Genomic DNA, 15636 nt, shown 5'->3' on the forward strand with positions numbered 1-15636 from the left:
CAGATATTTCATTTTATGAGAAAATTAACTTCAAACTTTCATTGAAATTGCTTGGTCACAAAAGGGTTAACGAAAGCTTATTTCTCGCATGTTTCACTACGCGAGTAAAACAAAATTTTGCATGTGTGTGCGTGCATCGTAAGTGGGGAGTTTGATGGGACTATAAAAATTCGTGCGAATGAAGATTTCTGAGCATTTTTCAGTGGATTTTCCTCCTCGAAGTGTGTTCGTTTCCGTTTTGCAGTAACTTTTTGAGTTTCCCTTTTTGCGCTGTAAGTGCTTTCCTACGTGCTTCCCATTTGTAATTTGAAGAGAACTCGGCATTAAAAATGTCAGCTCGCGGTCCAGCTGAAGATCAACTCAAGCTCTACAAGAAGAGCCAGAAGGTGAGTGCGATTCGTGATTGTAGAAAAAGCGCGGCCTACTTTTCCTTCAATAAAAGATTTTTTTCGTTCAAAGAATTTAATTCCAAAATCATAGAATCATTCTACGTCGTCCCCAAAAAAGATTCCCATTACGCATACTAAAAAAAAAGACAACGTCCGGACAAAAAGTTATAAATTCTCTGCCACCGAAAGTGTGTGAACATTTTATATATTTTATTTTGTAAAAGTAGTTGTATGGAAAAAGCCGGTTGTTTTAAAGATATATTATATTTCTCTCCACGTCGTTTTGTGCTGGAAAAGGGGGGCTTGGGTGGGTAAGAATACCTTTCCAACGATTACTTGCAACTTTTGCGTGGAGTGGAGATTTTCCTGTATGAGTGTGTCGAGTGCAAAAGGCAATAATTTTGCCTCAAATATACGAGCTTTTTATCAATCCCTCTTTTTGCCAGAGAGACTTTGCGGTCAAAACAAGGAACGTTACGTAACTGTCTCAGAGGTTGAATATTGCAGAAGTTTCAAGAAATTTTGCCAAAAAAAAGATTTAATAATTTTTCAATATTAAAATTAAGGGCAGATTCTTGCTATTAGATTTTATCTTGATTAACTTTAAAGCTCTTCATCTTTGCATAATTTAAAGCTCTCTTTAAAGGATTGAATTTGCTCTAAATTATCAGTCTTTTTTGTGATTAAAAATGTTAGAAAAGTCTTAAAACAAGAGAGGTTTTCAAAAAGCTTTCAATTCTAAGAACTGGATATCTTTACATATTAAAATAAAAGTCATGTGGCAAAAATTGAGGATCGTAAAATCTAGGAATATAATTTTGCGCATCAATACTTTCTACACATTTCAAATTAAAGGCATGTTTGATAACAAAATTAGTTAATTATACTTTCTTGAAAAGCAATCATGTGAAATTCCTTAACCTTCTTGCATTTCCTAGAATTAAGATTAATAGGTAGGTATAAATTAAAAGATCTCTTATCTCACAGAAAATTTGAAATTTTGGTTTTTATTATGAAATTCTATTCATGTTGTTGATAATCCATTACGTGCCTTATTCTTTCAACGAGATTTGGTGTGAGATAATACCTCAACATAAGATTTAGGAAGAGATTACTTACTTTATTCTCTTAATAACTAATCTAATAAAGGGCAATAAAAATTCAGATATAAGACATCCATCATTGTAGAAGTTTTTTTTTTTCAGGCTCAATTGAAAATTTCTATTTTCTTCTAAATTTTAAACCCAAATTAACATTTTGTTATTAAATGCGATATTTTTATGATTTTTGATAAACTAGGGGTTCTATCAAATTCTCCTTCCTGAAGGGATTATATTAGAAAGGAGGACAAAGGTAAAGAATTTTATTTAATTCTTAACGTACACAGAAGCGAAAGAATCTGAGTCTTTCGCTTTCTAAATTCTAGTTAGACATTATAAATTAAAAATTATTTACAAATTAAAACAGATCAGTCGATAAAAGAATGTACCTATATAATCTTAAAGACATTTTTTAAGGCAAAATTATTGAGCATTCATAAATCAATTTTTAAACGAATGATAAAGGTAATCCAAATTAGTTTACTAATTTTGAGAAATCTTATTTATCCGTTAACTATATATAATTAATGTAGTGTAAGGTCAGGAATTTGTAGTGTAGTTAATAAAACACGCAAGTTGTCCAACCTCAAAATTAGTTCGTTATTATTAAAATAAATCGATAAGAAAGGCAATGAGGTGTTTTGTGGTATTGTAAGAATTAGTTGTCTTAAATTGCAATCGCAAATTGCTTTTCACTTTTGCATCAACAATCGTTCTAACAACAGCACTTTCAAGGTTAAATGAAGACATTCTTTTAGCATAAACTAAATTATATAATAAAGAAATTTAGTTCTTGCATGAAGGAAGTATAGAATATCTGAATATTTATATATTGAAATTATTTTTAAAAATTAGTTCTAATAGTTTTCTAATATTCCATTTGAGGCGTGCATGAATTGACTTCCAGGACGTGTCAATCGTTTAAGTAATATTTTTTTATGAAAGAGTATTTAATAGAAGGTTAGCAATTGAACTTTTAGTCATGATAAAGAGCTTTAAATGCAATATATAAAAATAAAATATTAAAGGAAAATTTTCAAATGGCTTACACAATTGAATTAATTGTTTGGTATAAAGAGTTTATTGAACTTTATTATTGAAAATAACTCCATTAATAGGAAGAGAAAGACATTCAAGTTAACTGGGGGAAATGCACTTTCTTCGACATTTCCTCTCCTTCATTTGAATCATTTTCTTCGATATAGAGATTCAATAAAGGTGTTGTACTTCACGTCTCTCTTTCTCTTATTAAATTACCTTTCATACCTCACGTACCGCCACTCATTATATAACCTCTAATCGGTAGATACTTTTGTGAAAAAGAGTCCACTCCTTAGAGCAGTTAAATATAGAGAGAGAAATGAAGAAAAAATATTGATAAGATAAGCTCTGGTGGGGATCGAAGGAGTTTTTCTTGTATTAGCTCTTCTTAAAATTTTAATTCATTCATTCCAAAGTCCTTGATAGAAAAATTATTCTCTCATTAGAAAATCAAATCTGCGTGTCTTCTTTGACTTTCACTCTCGCAATTGCTGCGAAATAAAAATGATAACACTATTAGATAGGGAGTAAAAGTTATTTATTTATTTTTTCATTTTGTTAAACAGCAACTTGATAATTTTCCCTCCCAAAGTGTGCGTGAGTTTTCATGAAGTAAAGCAGAAAAACTTCATTATCAGTCATGGTTTACCCATGGAACTCATAAACAAGATAAAGAAGCCTATTGAACTTTTTTTTCGGGTGTAGTATATTATGTGAAAATAAGATGTGGCTTAGACATCAAGACTGAAACTCTGCGCATTTCGTGGCAAAATTGTCGGCGACTTTCACGCATTTTAAGCCCTAAGGCCTCAAGTAGAGTGCTGCACAGTAATCCTTCGAAAAACCACAAAAACCTCAAAGATATTCAACGAAATTGTTGCAAAATTTTTCTTTTGTAATATTTTGTTTGTCCACGTTGCTTTTCAAGTGCATAAGAATTTAAATAAAATAAAATTGATTAACATTTTCTTTGGGGACAAGAAAATCAACCGGCTGGAATAATTTCATTACAAACATTCAAGAGAAATTTTATGTTGTATGTGTGTAAAAAAATCTAATAAAAATGTAGCTTTATCAACGTTGGCCTTCAGTGTCTTTTTTTTGTGATAAAATTATGAAGAAGTCGAGTAAAAAAAAAACAATCTCAATGTATTTGTGCTGAACATTCTGAATTATCTAATCAGAGTGCAAGAAGTGTGTCAAAAAATTACATAAAAGTTCATCTTATTTTGTATTAAAACCGTTTCTTCAAAGACTGAGAAATCTTTTTTTTTTCTTCTTTTTTTTAATCATTGAAATTTAAAATTCTGAATTCATCATCAGCATACGAAAACCTCCATTTGGCTTCTTACATTTCAATCATTCATGAATCGCATGCATAGAAACTATTAAGAGTTTCTCACTCAAGTTTTCTGACTGAGAGAGCTTTCAATGTGGCACCACGTTGGTGTGTGATCATTTTATGTGATCACCACATAACATCTACCAACATAAGACACCCGTTCACCGGAGAAACCGGTTAACCGGCCTCTGATGATGTGTTGGAAGAGGTTGCAAAAGAAATCAAACGATGAAGAAGTTGGAGAGAAGAAATCGTGAAGAAAATTGGGGGGCACTCCTCATACAAAAAAAAAAGATCACGGGATCACTCTCTTTGTATGTGATCAACAAAGAACCTACACAAGAAGAAATGCTAACAATCTTCATAACAACTTTTAAGTGCTTCGTTGTGGATGTGAAAGTAACTGCGAACAATGTAGCGCGCGAGATCTTGTAAAATGTCATGCGAAAGATGGTCCAAAATTTTCAATTAAGATTTCTCACACACGATCTATTGAAGCTTGTTAAGTCAACATATTTTCTATCATGTCGTGCATCGTGTAATGACGAAAAAGAGGGTAAGAAGCTTTTTACAAGGGGAAAAAAACTCAATTACTGCTAACAGCCTTTGAGATTCGAACCCAAGACTTCAGTGTTGAATGTTGAGAAGCATGTGTTCTAACCTACTTTACGATTTGTTTTTACTACAGTGATGTATTTTTCATAAAAGAAAATACCAATTCATGGAGAATATTGAGAAACTTCTCTTTTTGTTTAATCGATTGAACCATTTTCACTTGTAAATTACAAAAAAAACAACCCTTATTTTGGAAGCAAAATTAGGTATTATTTGCAGAAGGGAAATGCGCGTGATGTTCAGCAAAACGAATACCTGACAAGTTAATTAAGTCCTTTTGAAGAAAATAATTAAATACTCCCAAAATGACGTAATAAATCAAAACGTTATTTGAAAGAAATTGAGCTGTGTATTGAATTGTTATCATAAGAATAAATTAAGTAAATAATGTAGTGATAAGGTTTCGAATAAATAACTCAGTGGCTAAGTCAATAAATGGGCGAGAATACATAAAAATTTTAAAGTTATAGTAAAGTAAATTTAAGAACTATTAAACGTTTTGCGATATTTTGTAGGCAATAAAGAAATAAATTATAAAATTTACTACAAAAGGGCAATTAAATTCCATTTGAGGGTTTTGTGCTATTATTTTAACAACTCTATTATTGTTTTTATGTAATAGAAATTTTGATTAAAGTTATTGCGTCTTCTTCACACCATTTAGGATTAAATTTAGTACATACAGGGTAATTTCAGAATTCATGTTATAAGACACATTTTCTTAGCAGATTTTAATGAAAAAGGCAGGTTCTTACAAATTTCTTTCTACATTCTAAAGGAAAATCTAGCCAAAGCTTTAACAATTTATATGACATCGACATCACACAAAAAAATTCCTTCAAATCAATTTAATCGATTTTTTTGCTTGTTATAGAATCTTAATATAATTCAACATTTGCACTAATTTGTGGGATAATTAATTTATGATGAATTTACAGAAAAACTTTAACGTTTTACACATATTTAATGATCATATTGCATGCCTATTAAGTAATCATATTTGTTTTATTACCAATTAATTAAAGGTATAATAAAGCAAAAAAAATGTTATAATTTTTTATTATTTGATACGATTTGCGTTTATGCTCTGAAATTTTTAATAAAATTAGAATTTACCAGTTTAATGCGTTTTATGTGGTTTTAATAAAAGATTAGAGAGAGATTTATGATTTGAAATCAAATAATTTACAAAACATTACCTACCTTTTTACCACGAACAGCGACGTTTTGAATATTCTAATTTGTTCATCTGACGTTTGAATATTGAATATTATAATGAAAAATTCTATTTATTGAATAAATTATTGAATAATTAAAAATAAAATGCTAATCAATGATATAAAAGATTTAATTTTAGATCAGATCATTAAAAAAAAGTATTTAAGTACTAGAATTATAATAGATTCATCATCAATTTGAGTCATCTACTTTATTTTGTACTTCAATGCACATTTAATCTTCTTAATTCATTATCTTTTTGTTCTAAACAAATTAGAATTTTCCAAGAAATGAAAATCTTTATCACAACAATTGTTGTTTGTACAAACAATTTAAAATATAAGTTGAGAACTGAGAAACTGCATTATGTAAAGAAAATTATTATTATTTAAAAAAAAATAAGCTAATTGCATGAAAGAGAGATGATGATAAGATTAATAAAGACAGACAAGTGAATTAATGAAGAAATTAGTTTCAATTGAGAGAGGAAAAAATAACAAACACGGTATACAAGAAAATTATTGTTTACCTGTCCAGGTGATGATGAAGAAGGGAAATGAGCTTTCTTTTTGACTTTTGTGGTTCTCTTGCAATGATGAGTGTTAGCTGCAGCATATTTTACACAAGAGAGCAATGTGAAAAGAACGTAAAGTGGAAGTAGAATGGCCGATTTTTGTGTCATGGACTCATGGTCGTTGACTTATGAGTACTATTTTTTATGTATCTCTTATACCTTTTCTTTTCCTCCGTGTGAGATGCTGTACGAGCGGTGAGAAAAGTATGTTGTTGATATATTCTCTTAGTTAGAGAGGGATCGTCTTCTTTTTAAAAATTAACGCACGTGCAGAAATTAACAACATCGCGAGGGAAAGATATGCGTGTGTTTTCTTTATGATGAAACAACCAAAAAAAAACATCGAAAGATGGGCATCATTTAAGGAAGGGGATCATTAAAAATGGAAATTGATGGAATTTTTGGACAAAGACATATTTTATGAGTTTTTTTTTGGCTTTGCGGTGTCCCTTAAACTGTCACGAGATGGTTGATTGTATTTTTTGCACGAACTCACGAAGATCATTTTTGTAGATCGAAAACAACATTTTATAGTCTTCGAGAGATCACAAAGAATTTCATGTGGGAATTTAGCATAAAGGAATTTTTTTATGTTATCTTCTATCTCAGAATCATAATAATGTTTAATAAATATTTAATTTATAAGATTCACATCTCATGAAAATTCGGAAAGATAATTTATTCAAAAATTTTGTATAAGTACCTGAAGAAAGGAGATAAAAATCTTCAAAACGTCGTGTAAATTCTGACAAGAAAGATGACACAAAATGTCATATTCCATGCTTGTCTCCCACACGAAGTTTGATCTTTAACTTTCTGTCTGTGATGTAAGTAATGAAATTAATTTGAAATAATTTTAATTAATTTAAACTATTGGTTAACAAAGTTAATATTCTAGTTTCTTTCGCATTGTGAATGAGACATTAAAAAAATCTCCATCAGAATAAAATTCTACGTTTCAACTGATGAGATACATACTATAATATAAAAAAAAAGTTTCTTCACAGATAATTCTGCAAATAGTGTTGTATCTTTTATATACAACCTACCTACATATATATTTTTTCATTCTTTAGTAACTCATTCCAAGGACATTTGTGGAGTTAGAAAGCAAAAATATATTCTCGCAGTGAGGCGTTCAAATTGAATTTCAGACCGGTGTTGTCTATTTTTGCATTTTGTTCCAGAACACAATTGAATTATCATAAAATTTTTGGGTATAACCGAATGATCTTCCTTCGTGATCTTGACGACTTTTTTTTTCTTACGCATTTTGTGATTTTACATGCAATTATATGGCTTATTTTGTTACAGTGTATTTCACAATTTTATTTATTTATTAATAATTCAATTCCACACACAGAACCATTTATTGTACATTGCAAAGTTTCCCATTCACTTTATTATATAGGAATTTCTTGGTGTTTGATTTACGTGGTTGTGGACTTAAAGATAAAACTTGTGTGGTGACTCTTGCGGGAGAATCTGAGATTGTATTTGAAGACATTGGAAGTTCTCTAAAAGAGATTCTTCAGGGAGAAACGATGAAGAATTTTATTTGCGATTGTATGTGAAATTTGACTTATATAATTTTCTTTTATTATTCATTAATCGTTTCATTTTTTTTCTTACGTTTGTGAATCAGTTTTTTTTTTACTTCACACTACCAAGTGTCAGGGTCATTTATGGTTTTATTATTGAACCATTTGATGTGTAATCAACGTAATAATCGATTAAAAGAAATGAATAAACACAAAAAAATAATACTTTAAAGAAAAATTCTTGAATTTAGAAATTTTTATTTTGATTTCTCTATTAATAAATTCATTTAGGTATAATGGCAAAATACAATTAATATGCAGAATGCATTACAAATTCATAAAAAAGCACAATTTATTATGTTTTGTATGTGTGTTTATGATGCAGCAATTAGTATTTGAAGTTCAAAGACCTCATCAAAATTTCTCGGTCAAGCTATGTAAGAAGCAGTTAGATAAATATTTTTTTGAAATTCAATGCATGAATAAAAGGTATGCAGAATGATTGAAGTTTTTTTTATCCTTTTGAAAGGTAATTAGGGTGCAATTAAGGCACAAGAAATGGCCCAATATTGTAGAAATTCTACATTGATGATAAAGAATTTTCTAAATACGAAAATACGACCCAATTAAAACATATTTAAACAGCCAGAAAAGTTTGGAATAATAATTGAAATAATAGAGAAATTCAGGTGAAAGAAAACGTGGCTTTAATGCTTTCCAGCAACAACGTTTCGACTAATTTATTATCAAAACGAAAGAGTTTTTCTACATGATTTCTAATAAAGTGAATAGAAGAATTTTCATGTTTTCCAAATCATTTTCTCTGTAGAATAGAAAGCCTGATTATGACAATAAAATTTGGCAAAACGTTGCTGAAAACCATAAAATTAAATTCTTTTCTCCGTCAACTACAATTTCGATTGAAAGAAAAAAAAACTTTTCAAAGAAATATTTTTAAAGGTGCAATTTTTTTTTAATGTTCACGATCGGTATAGCCGTTTTGGAGAACTTCATTCATAGATTTTTCTTGTATTATATAATAATAAGACAAAGAATTAACCAATGAACACTCTTCTTGAATCAATCAACCAATCAGAGATAAGATCTAATTCTTCTTCTTATTTATTGACATTTCAACTAGATTTTTCTGCTGAAATTCAATTGGCTACTGAACAAAACTCCACCCACATTCCCTCAAACTGGTGGGGCTTCAGTGCAAAGTAACTTTGAATCTTGTTGAATTTTCTTGATTGAAATTTCCGAGAAATTGACTTTTGATCCACTCCTGTGTGCACTCGACGAGATATACAGAGCGAAGAGATAACAAAACAGACCACCAGCTACCATTTAGCTTTCCTTCTTAATCTCTCGCGCGTTTTCTTATCAATTTGAAATAAAAAAATACGATGTGATAAAAGTTATTCAACAAAAGGGGATTAATTTTTAAAGAAAAAAAATTCTTTCCAATCTTACAGGGTGCTACGTCGACTGTAACGACAAAGCATGGAGCCCCCATTGGTGTTAGGTCTGCTGCTCAGACCGTGGGTCTCAATGGGCCAATTCTGCTGCAGGATCACAACTTCCTCGATGAGATGTCCGCCTTTGATCGTGAACGTATCCCGGAGCGTGTTGTGCACGCCAAGGGTGCCGGTGCTTTTGGGTACTTTGAGGTGACACACGATGAAATTCAGAAGTACTGTGCCGCCAAGGTCTTTGATACTGTTGGTAAGAGGACCCCAATTGCGGTGCGTTTCTCCACGGTGGGTGGGGAGAGTGGATCAGCGGACACAGTGCGTGATCCACGTGGTTTCCCCATTAAGTTCTACACTGAAGATGGAATTTGGGATCTTGTTGGCAACAATACACCAATCTTCTTCATTCGTGACCCCATCCTCTTCCCCAGTTTCATTCATACGCAAAAGCGCAATCCGCAGACGCATCTCAAGGATCCCGATATGTTTTGGGACTTTATCAGTCTTCGACCGGAAACAACACACCAGACGGCCTTCTTGTTCTCCGACCGTGGTATCCCTGATGGGTATCGCCACATGAATGGCTATGGGTCGCACACATTTAAGACAATCAACAACAAAGGGGAGGCCTTCTATGTGAAATTCCACTACAAGACGGATCAGGGAATTAAGAATTTGGATCCCGTCAAGGCAAATGAATTGGCTGCCAATGATCCCGATTACTCCATTAGGGATCTCTACAATGCCATTGCCAAGGGTGATTACCCAAGTTGGACTTTCTACATTCAGGTTTGTTGTTTTTTTTCTTTTCTTTTTTAAATCATTTCTGGGCTTTCTGGGATTAAAAAATGTTAAATTGTGCTTTTTTTTGGTGAAAAATCCAGGTGATGACCTTCGAGCAAGCTGAGAAATTCCGCTTCAACCCATTCGATTTGACTAAGATCTGGCCACAGGCTGAGTATCCGTTGATTAAGGTGGGCAAAATGACGCTGGATCGCAATCCCAACAACTACTTTGCCGAAGTAGAGCAAATTGCTTTCAGTCCATCGCACTTTGTGCCCGGAATTGAGGCATCACCTGATAAGATGTTGCAGGGACGTCTCTTTGCCTACGCTGATACCCATCGTCATCGTTTGGGTGCCAATCATCTCCAATTGCCCGTCAATTGTCCCTACCGCGTCAGCCCTAAGACCTACCAGCGCGATGGCCCAATGTGCTTCACTGATAACCAAGGCGGTGCTCCCAATTACTACCCCAACAGCTTTGCCGGTCCTGATACATGCCCACGTGCTCTGAAGCTCAATCCACCCTACAAGATTTGCGGGGATGTGGCACGCTTTGATTCGGGCGAGACGGAGGATAACTATGCTCAAGTCACGGACTTCTACAGGCGCGTCCTCGATGCCCCGGCACGTGAACGCATGGCACAGAATATTGCTGGACATCTCTGTGCTGCCAGCCAATTCATCCAGGAGCGTGCTGTGAAGAACTTCTCACAGGTCGATGCAAGCTTGGGCCAGAAGCTCACGGAGCTTCTCAACATGTACGAACGCAAGAAGTGCTCCAACCTCTAAATGAAAAAAAAATGCCGAAGCAGCAGCAAATCCAATTTAAATCTTGGAAATCAGGTTACGGTGTCTTTTGCGTTACATGAAAATCTTTACTATCTTTACTATTGCGCATTATAAAATACATTTTATATTAATATATTCCCTTCTATCACCAATTTGGTATGCAAGATTTTTGGGGATTTTTCAATTGTACGAAGTTTTTTTTTGTAAGGAAACATTTTTGAGAGAGATTCAATAAAAAAAATCATTCCGAAGATTTAGGAGTTTTTTCATTTATTTTTTGGATCTCCTTGAAGGTTCTTAAAGCGCTATTCTATCCTGAGAAGGCTTGTCGAGTAGGTGATTCAAAAAGGAGATCAGCAGCATTGATTACTTCTTGTTTTGCAGCATAAAGCAGTTGATCAGCAAGCAGGAACATCGAGGAATCTATTGGAATTTATCCTTCTATTCAAGGACTCACAGAAAAGCAGAGAATCGGCGAAAAATGATTCAGTTTAAGTCCGTTTAAGTTCTTTTACTTATTAAAAGTTTAAAAAAAATCCTTTATTCAATGACAATTCAACGTTTGAATAAAATGTTCATTCTTCTCTGGCCACAATTCAACATTTATTCAAATGCTGAACTCTCCTTGTATAAAAGATTTTTTTAAATCTTTATAATTCTCTCTTTTTCTTTCTGCGAGTTCTTGAATTGAAGGACAAATTCTTCCCAAAAAAAAATCTTCAACAGAATTTTTCCAACAATAAAAAGCATTTTTTTTTTCATAATTATATCGGCTTCATCTCAGAATTTAATCGATTCAATAATTTTTGAAATCTACACAAAATTTATCATTGGAGCCGGCCTTTCATGCTAACATCTCCTATATCCGGATGGCGTGCTAAACTTCTTAGTGCCCACCGGACGTGGGATTCTCCTTCTTGTAGCCAAGCTGCTCCTCGGGATTGTGTGGCCAGAAAGTGGGCTTATTGAGTGGATCAAGAGCTAATTCGGGATAGGAATCACGGAAGTCCTCCATGGTCATCTGATCGAACGGCAGAAGGGACTTGAGGTGTGCAATTTGCTTCTGATACTCCGCAATTCTCTCCTCAGATTGCCGCACGAATTCCTGAATTTCCCGCTTAACATCCTGCTCTTGCTTATCAACCTCAGCTGAGAACGTATCATCCGGGTAGGGCACCTTGAGTGATTCGTACTGCTTCTGGAAGTTCTCCACGAGCCCTGGCACGGGGATTGCTTGCTTGTAGCGTGCCCAATCAATTTTGGGGGCATTCTCGGGATTTGCCTGGACACTTCGCAAGTACTTGTCACTCTTGGACTTGAAAGCGACAAAATTGGCCTTCTGGTTCGCAGGAACCCTCTCAGCTAGGCCAGCCCAGTTGATGGATGATTGTGTAACACGACGTGCTGCCATTTTTCACCAACTACAAAATTTTCATGCAAAAATACACAATTAAATGCATTTATTTAGCATAAAACATTCACTAATTATGTTGCAGAGGGATTCATTATTGTATTACTGGTGAACTTACCTTGGGATTTATGGGAATTTCTAGAGGAAAATCCTTTTTTTCCTTTTCTGCCCGTTCGATTCCAATTGAGCTGTCAAAACAAATGACATTGACTGCGGAAATTCACCACACCTACTGAGATTTTCACCACATATACTTATACTGGGAAATTCACCACTTTTGCAGATTTTCCTAATTTTCTCGCATTCTTCCCCCGGAAATATACCGGAAAAGCGAAAAAGTAATTCCTTAAAAAAGGAAAATCCTGGATTTTATGATCAAAAATTCGAAATAAATGCCAATTAAACGGAAAAATCTTCAAAAAGAGAAATTGGGAACACTATTTTTGGAAAAATAATTTTCCATAACATTTTTGAAAATAAATTCTTTTAAAAAAAACACAAAAAATAAAAGACAAAATCCTTACTAACTCTTAGACATTTATTGCAACTATTCATAGGATTTTCGATGTTTCAATTTTCTCTCAATTGAAAAGTATAATTTTTCCAGTTTTTCCATTTAAAATCTAATTTTAAGTTTTTTTTTTGTTAAATATTCAAGAAGTTTTTTTTTTAATTTAATTTTGTAAGAATTACAAAAATCTTCAAAGAGGAAAAATTTTATTTTCTTTTTAAAAGCATTTTGAGATTGACTTTTTTATTTTTATTTTTTTTTCTTAAATTTATAATGAGAAAAAGTACAGTGATAAAAAAATTTAAGAGTTTTTTTTGTTAAGAGTTTTAAATGCAAAAATGTTTCTAACACTGAAAAAATCACTACACTCTCGCTAAAAATTTCTTGCTCAAGAGTTTAAAATGTTTTTTTTTTGTTTTTATTGGAGAAGGAGGAGCGGCTGGCTTGTCTCTATACTTGCTACTTACTTACCTACAGTGTGCAGTACTCCACAATGATTGGGATTGATTTGAGGAGTTCATCGATATTGTGCTGTGCCATGTGCTGAGCCAGAGCATCGGATTTCCTGAGCAAAGCCACAACAGATTGCAAATTCTCAACAATCTCCTTTGTCATTGTGTCGGCGCGCTGTGAAATGAGCTCCGCAAGTCTTCCGCCCACATTTGCCGCCACCAGGAGTGCATCCAGATCAACTGGACGCTGCTGCTGCTGCTGCTCTGCAGTGCTGCCGGAGAAGACAATCAGGAGGATACTTAAGGCAATAAGTGACTCATTCTGCATGACTAGGTGTTGTGACGTCAGCATGCGCACCATGCTCTCCACAGCCCCCTCCGTGTGTGCAAAGTGAACAAGACTAGTGTGATCTTCCCTAAATGGCTGAGCATTGGCATCCCCATCGTGCCGATGAACAGCATAGGCGTGCTTTATCAGCCACGCCATCAATCTCAATGATTCTCCCGTAACACCCGCATGATCGGTGATGTTGCTCCACGCCACCAGCTGCTTAATGAGCTTCTCATTTGCCAGTAGCTCCAGCGCTAACTTCTCCTGCCCATCAACCGTCATCCGGAGCGTCCCGAGTAGCTTAAAGACCACCCATGGTGTATGAATCTCAAGCATTGGGAGCAGAATCTTCACGAGACCCGCTTCAATGACAGCTGTCTTGTTGACTTTGGGGATCACGAGATTCCGCAGGGTACTCAGTAGGGCATGCTGTAGATTCATATCATCCGTCGTCCCATTATTCTTGGCCAGAATCTCCAGCAATTTCTGCATCACATTGCTCTGCACCATGTCAATGCAGTGACTATCGGTGCGTGCAAAATTCCCCAGTGCCAGCACACCCGTTGTCACCAAATCCACATCCTCAGCACCCAACCATGCCTCCATGTTGGTGAGGAAGGCAGTGGAGTAGAGATAGTTCATGGAATCATCTCCCGTGAGGATAAGTACAATGAGATCACATGCGGACTTCATAAGAGCACGAGCATCACTATTGCTACTCGCGAAGGTTTTGTACTTTTCCAAGAGCCGATAGATTGTCTCACACAGCCCCTCCTTGGCCAGGAGTACCTTCACATCATCGTACTCCGCTTGGTAGTGCAGCAATTCCAGGCACATTTCCGCCAAGTCTGGGTTTGTGGATGCACCCAAAATACGCACGAGGCTCCCATTGAGGGTGGCGCTGAATTTGAGATCGGACACATTTTCCGTGAGAATACTCAATGGTGGCAATGTGTTGGTCAGCAAATCCTCCGGAAGGGGATTCTCCTTCGATGCCGCCTCCGTGGTTGCTTCCAATTTCTCCATTATCCCCAATGCCATGGCTTTCTTGGCAAATTCTTCCCCGCCCAGAATAAAATTTGACAACACCCCACATCGTACCTTGATAAATTGCTCCATGGCAGCAGCATCATCCGTTGCATTCACCTTCACATCCAGCAACTTCACCAATGTCGCATCCCCACTGAGTTCCACAATTATATTCCTGGCATCATCATTGAGGTAGCAAATATTCCCCAATGCCCTGCAAGACTGCGTAACGAGGGCTATTTTGTCCGTCTTGTGGGCTTCAGCAATGAAATTCAGGAGGATCCCAATGGTATTCCGGGATGTGAATCTCTTCCGTTGACTGGCAGTTTTGGCTACATCGGCAATACATTTGGCCACCTGAGCACGTAACCCATCGCATCCGGATGATGTGGTGGACAGAAGATTGTGCAGGGGTTCCGCCAGATCCACTTCCTCATACATTTTGGGATCTGCTGCGGAAATTTTGGCCAAAACCGGAGTTGCAGTCTCACCATCTTCCAATGTTGCTCTCTTCAGCTCTTTCACCAGATCTTCCACAACGACGGTTTCTTTTGCTACAAAACAAAATTAATAGTTTTTTCCTTTGAGTTTATCTCCCACAAAACAGTTCCCCACCTCCGCAGCCAAAAAAAAACATTCCGGATGACATTTTTGTTTACATGCACAAAACCCAAATTCGTGTTAAAATTCCCCGAAAAACTTCATTTACTTACTTGCCATCGCAATTTCCAGTATACTTTTATTGCATTCGTATTTAATTTATATCACTAAACTAGGGAAATATAAAGGAAAATGAAGAAAAATTTTCACAGAGAAAAATAAACTCCCACAACTTTCCTTCGCTGCCACATTGACAACTGGTGGCGCTGCTAATCAGTGTGAAGGTGACGCTGGTGTCACAGGAGCAATTCAAATTTTCTTTTCCGTTGGTCGTATAACACCCATCGACTGTTAAGTTTCCTTTAAAAAATTCAAAATGGCCTCCATGCATGTACATGAGTTAGAAAATTGAAATTTTTGGTATATTTTGTAGCTT

The 15636-nt window shown here is 34.9% G+C and overlaps 3 protein-coding genes across 3 annotated transcripts; 1 reads left to right on the plus strand and 2 right to left on the minus strand.

Annotated features, from left to right (window-relative positions):
• The first annotated feature begins 103 nt into the window (after nucleotides 1-103).
• Nucleotides 104-11117, plus strand: LOC129794197 (catalase). The gene is made up of 3 exons (XM_055834854.1): nucleotides 104-386; nucleotides 9296-10081; nucleotides 10177-11117. Exons 1-3 carry the CDS (start codon nucleotides 330-332, stop codon nucleotides 10864-10866), a joined length of 1533 nt encoding a protein of 510 aa, XP_055690829.1. The 5' UTR covers nucleotides 104-329; the 3' UTR covers nucleotides 10867-11117.
• A 498-nt stretch (nucleotides 11118-11615) lies between these two features.
• On the minus strand, nucleotides 11616-12501 carry LOC129794198 (ATP synthase subunit d, mitochondrial). Its single transcript, XM_055834855.1, has 2 exons — nucleotides 12396-12501; nucleotides 11616-12287 (listed from the first exon to the last, which is right to left on the minus strand). The coding sequence occupies exon 2, from the start codon at nucleotides 12275-12277 to the stop codon at nucleotides 11753-11755; it is 525 nt and encodes a 174-aa protein (XP_055690830.1). The 5' UTR covers nucleotides 12278-12287; nucleotides 12396-12501; the 3' UTR covers nucleotides 11616-11752.
• A 295-nt stretch (nucleotides 12502-12796) lies between these two features.
• LOC129794200 (GTPase-GDP dissociation stimulator vimar) lies at nucleotides 12797-15462 on the minus strand. Its single transcript, XM_055834857.1, has 2 exons — nucleotides 15314-15462; nucleotides 12797-15154 (listed from the first exon to the last, which is right to left on the minus strand). The coding sequence occupies exons 1-2, from the start codon at nucleotides 15318-15320 to the stop codon at nucleotides 13260-13262; spliced, it is 1902 nt and encodes a 633-aa protein (XP_055690832.1). The 5' UTR covers nucleotides 15321-15462; the 3' UTR covers nucleotides 12797-13259.
• Nucleotides 15463-15636: the final 174 nt, after the last annotated feature.

This window comes from Lutzomyia longipalpis, chromosome 3, assembly GCF_024334085.1.
Source record: "Lutzomyia longipalpis isolate SR_M1_2022 chromosome 3, ASM2433408v1".
NCBI classification, from domain to species: Eukaryota; Metazoa; Arthropoda; class Insecta; order Diptera; family Psychodidae; genus Lutzomyia; species Lutzomyia longipalpis.

Excerpts from the sequence above, each read along its gene's own strand:
- LOC129794198 (XM_055834855.1), bottom strand. The coding sequence starts at position 12,277 with ATGGCAGCACGTCGTGTTACACAATCATCCATCAACTGGGCTGGCCTA.
- LOC129794197 (XM_055834854.1), top strand. The coding sequence starts at position 330 with ATGTCAGCTCGCGGTCCAGCTGAAGATCAACTCAAGCTCTACAAGAAG. Across the intron at positions 387-9,295 it reads TCTACAAGAAGAGCCAGAAG|GGTGCTACGTCGACTGTAAC; the intron begins GTGAGTGCGATT and ends CCAATCTTACAG. Across the intron at positions 10,082-10,176 it reads GTTGGACTTTCTACATTCAG|GTGATGACCTTCGAGCAAGC; the intron begins GTTTGTTGTTTT and ends TGAAAAATCCAG.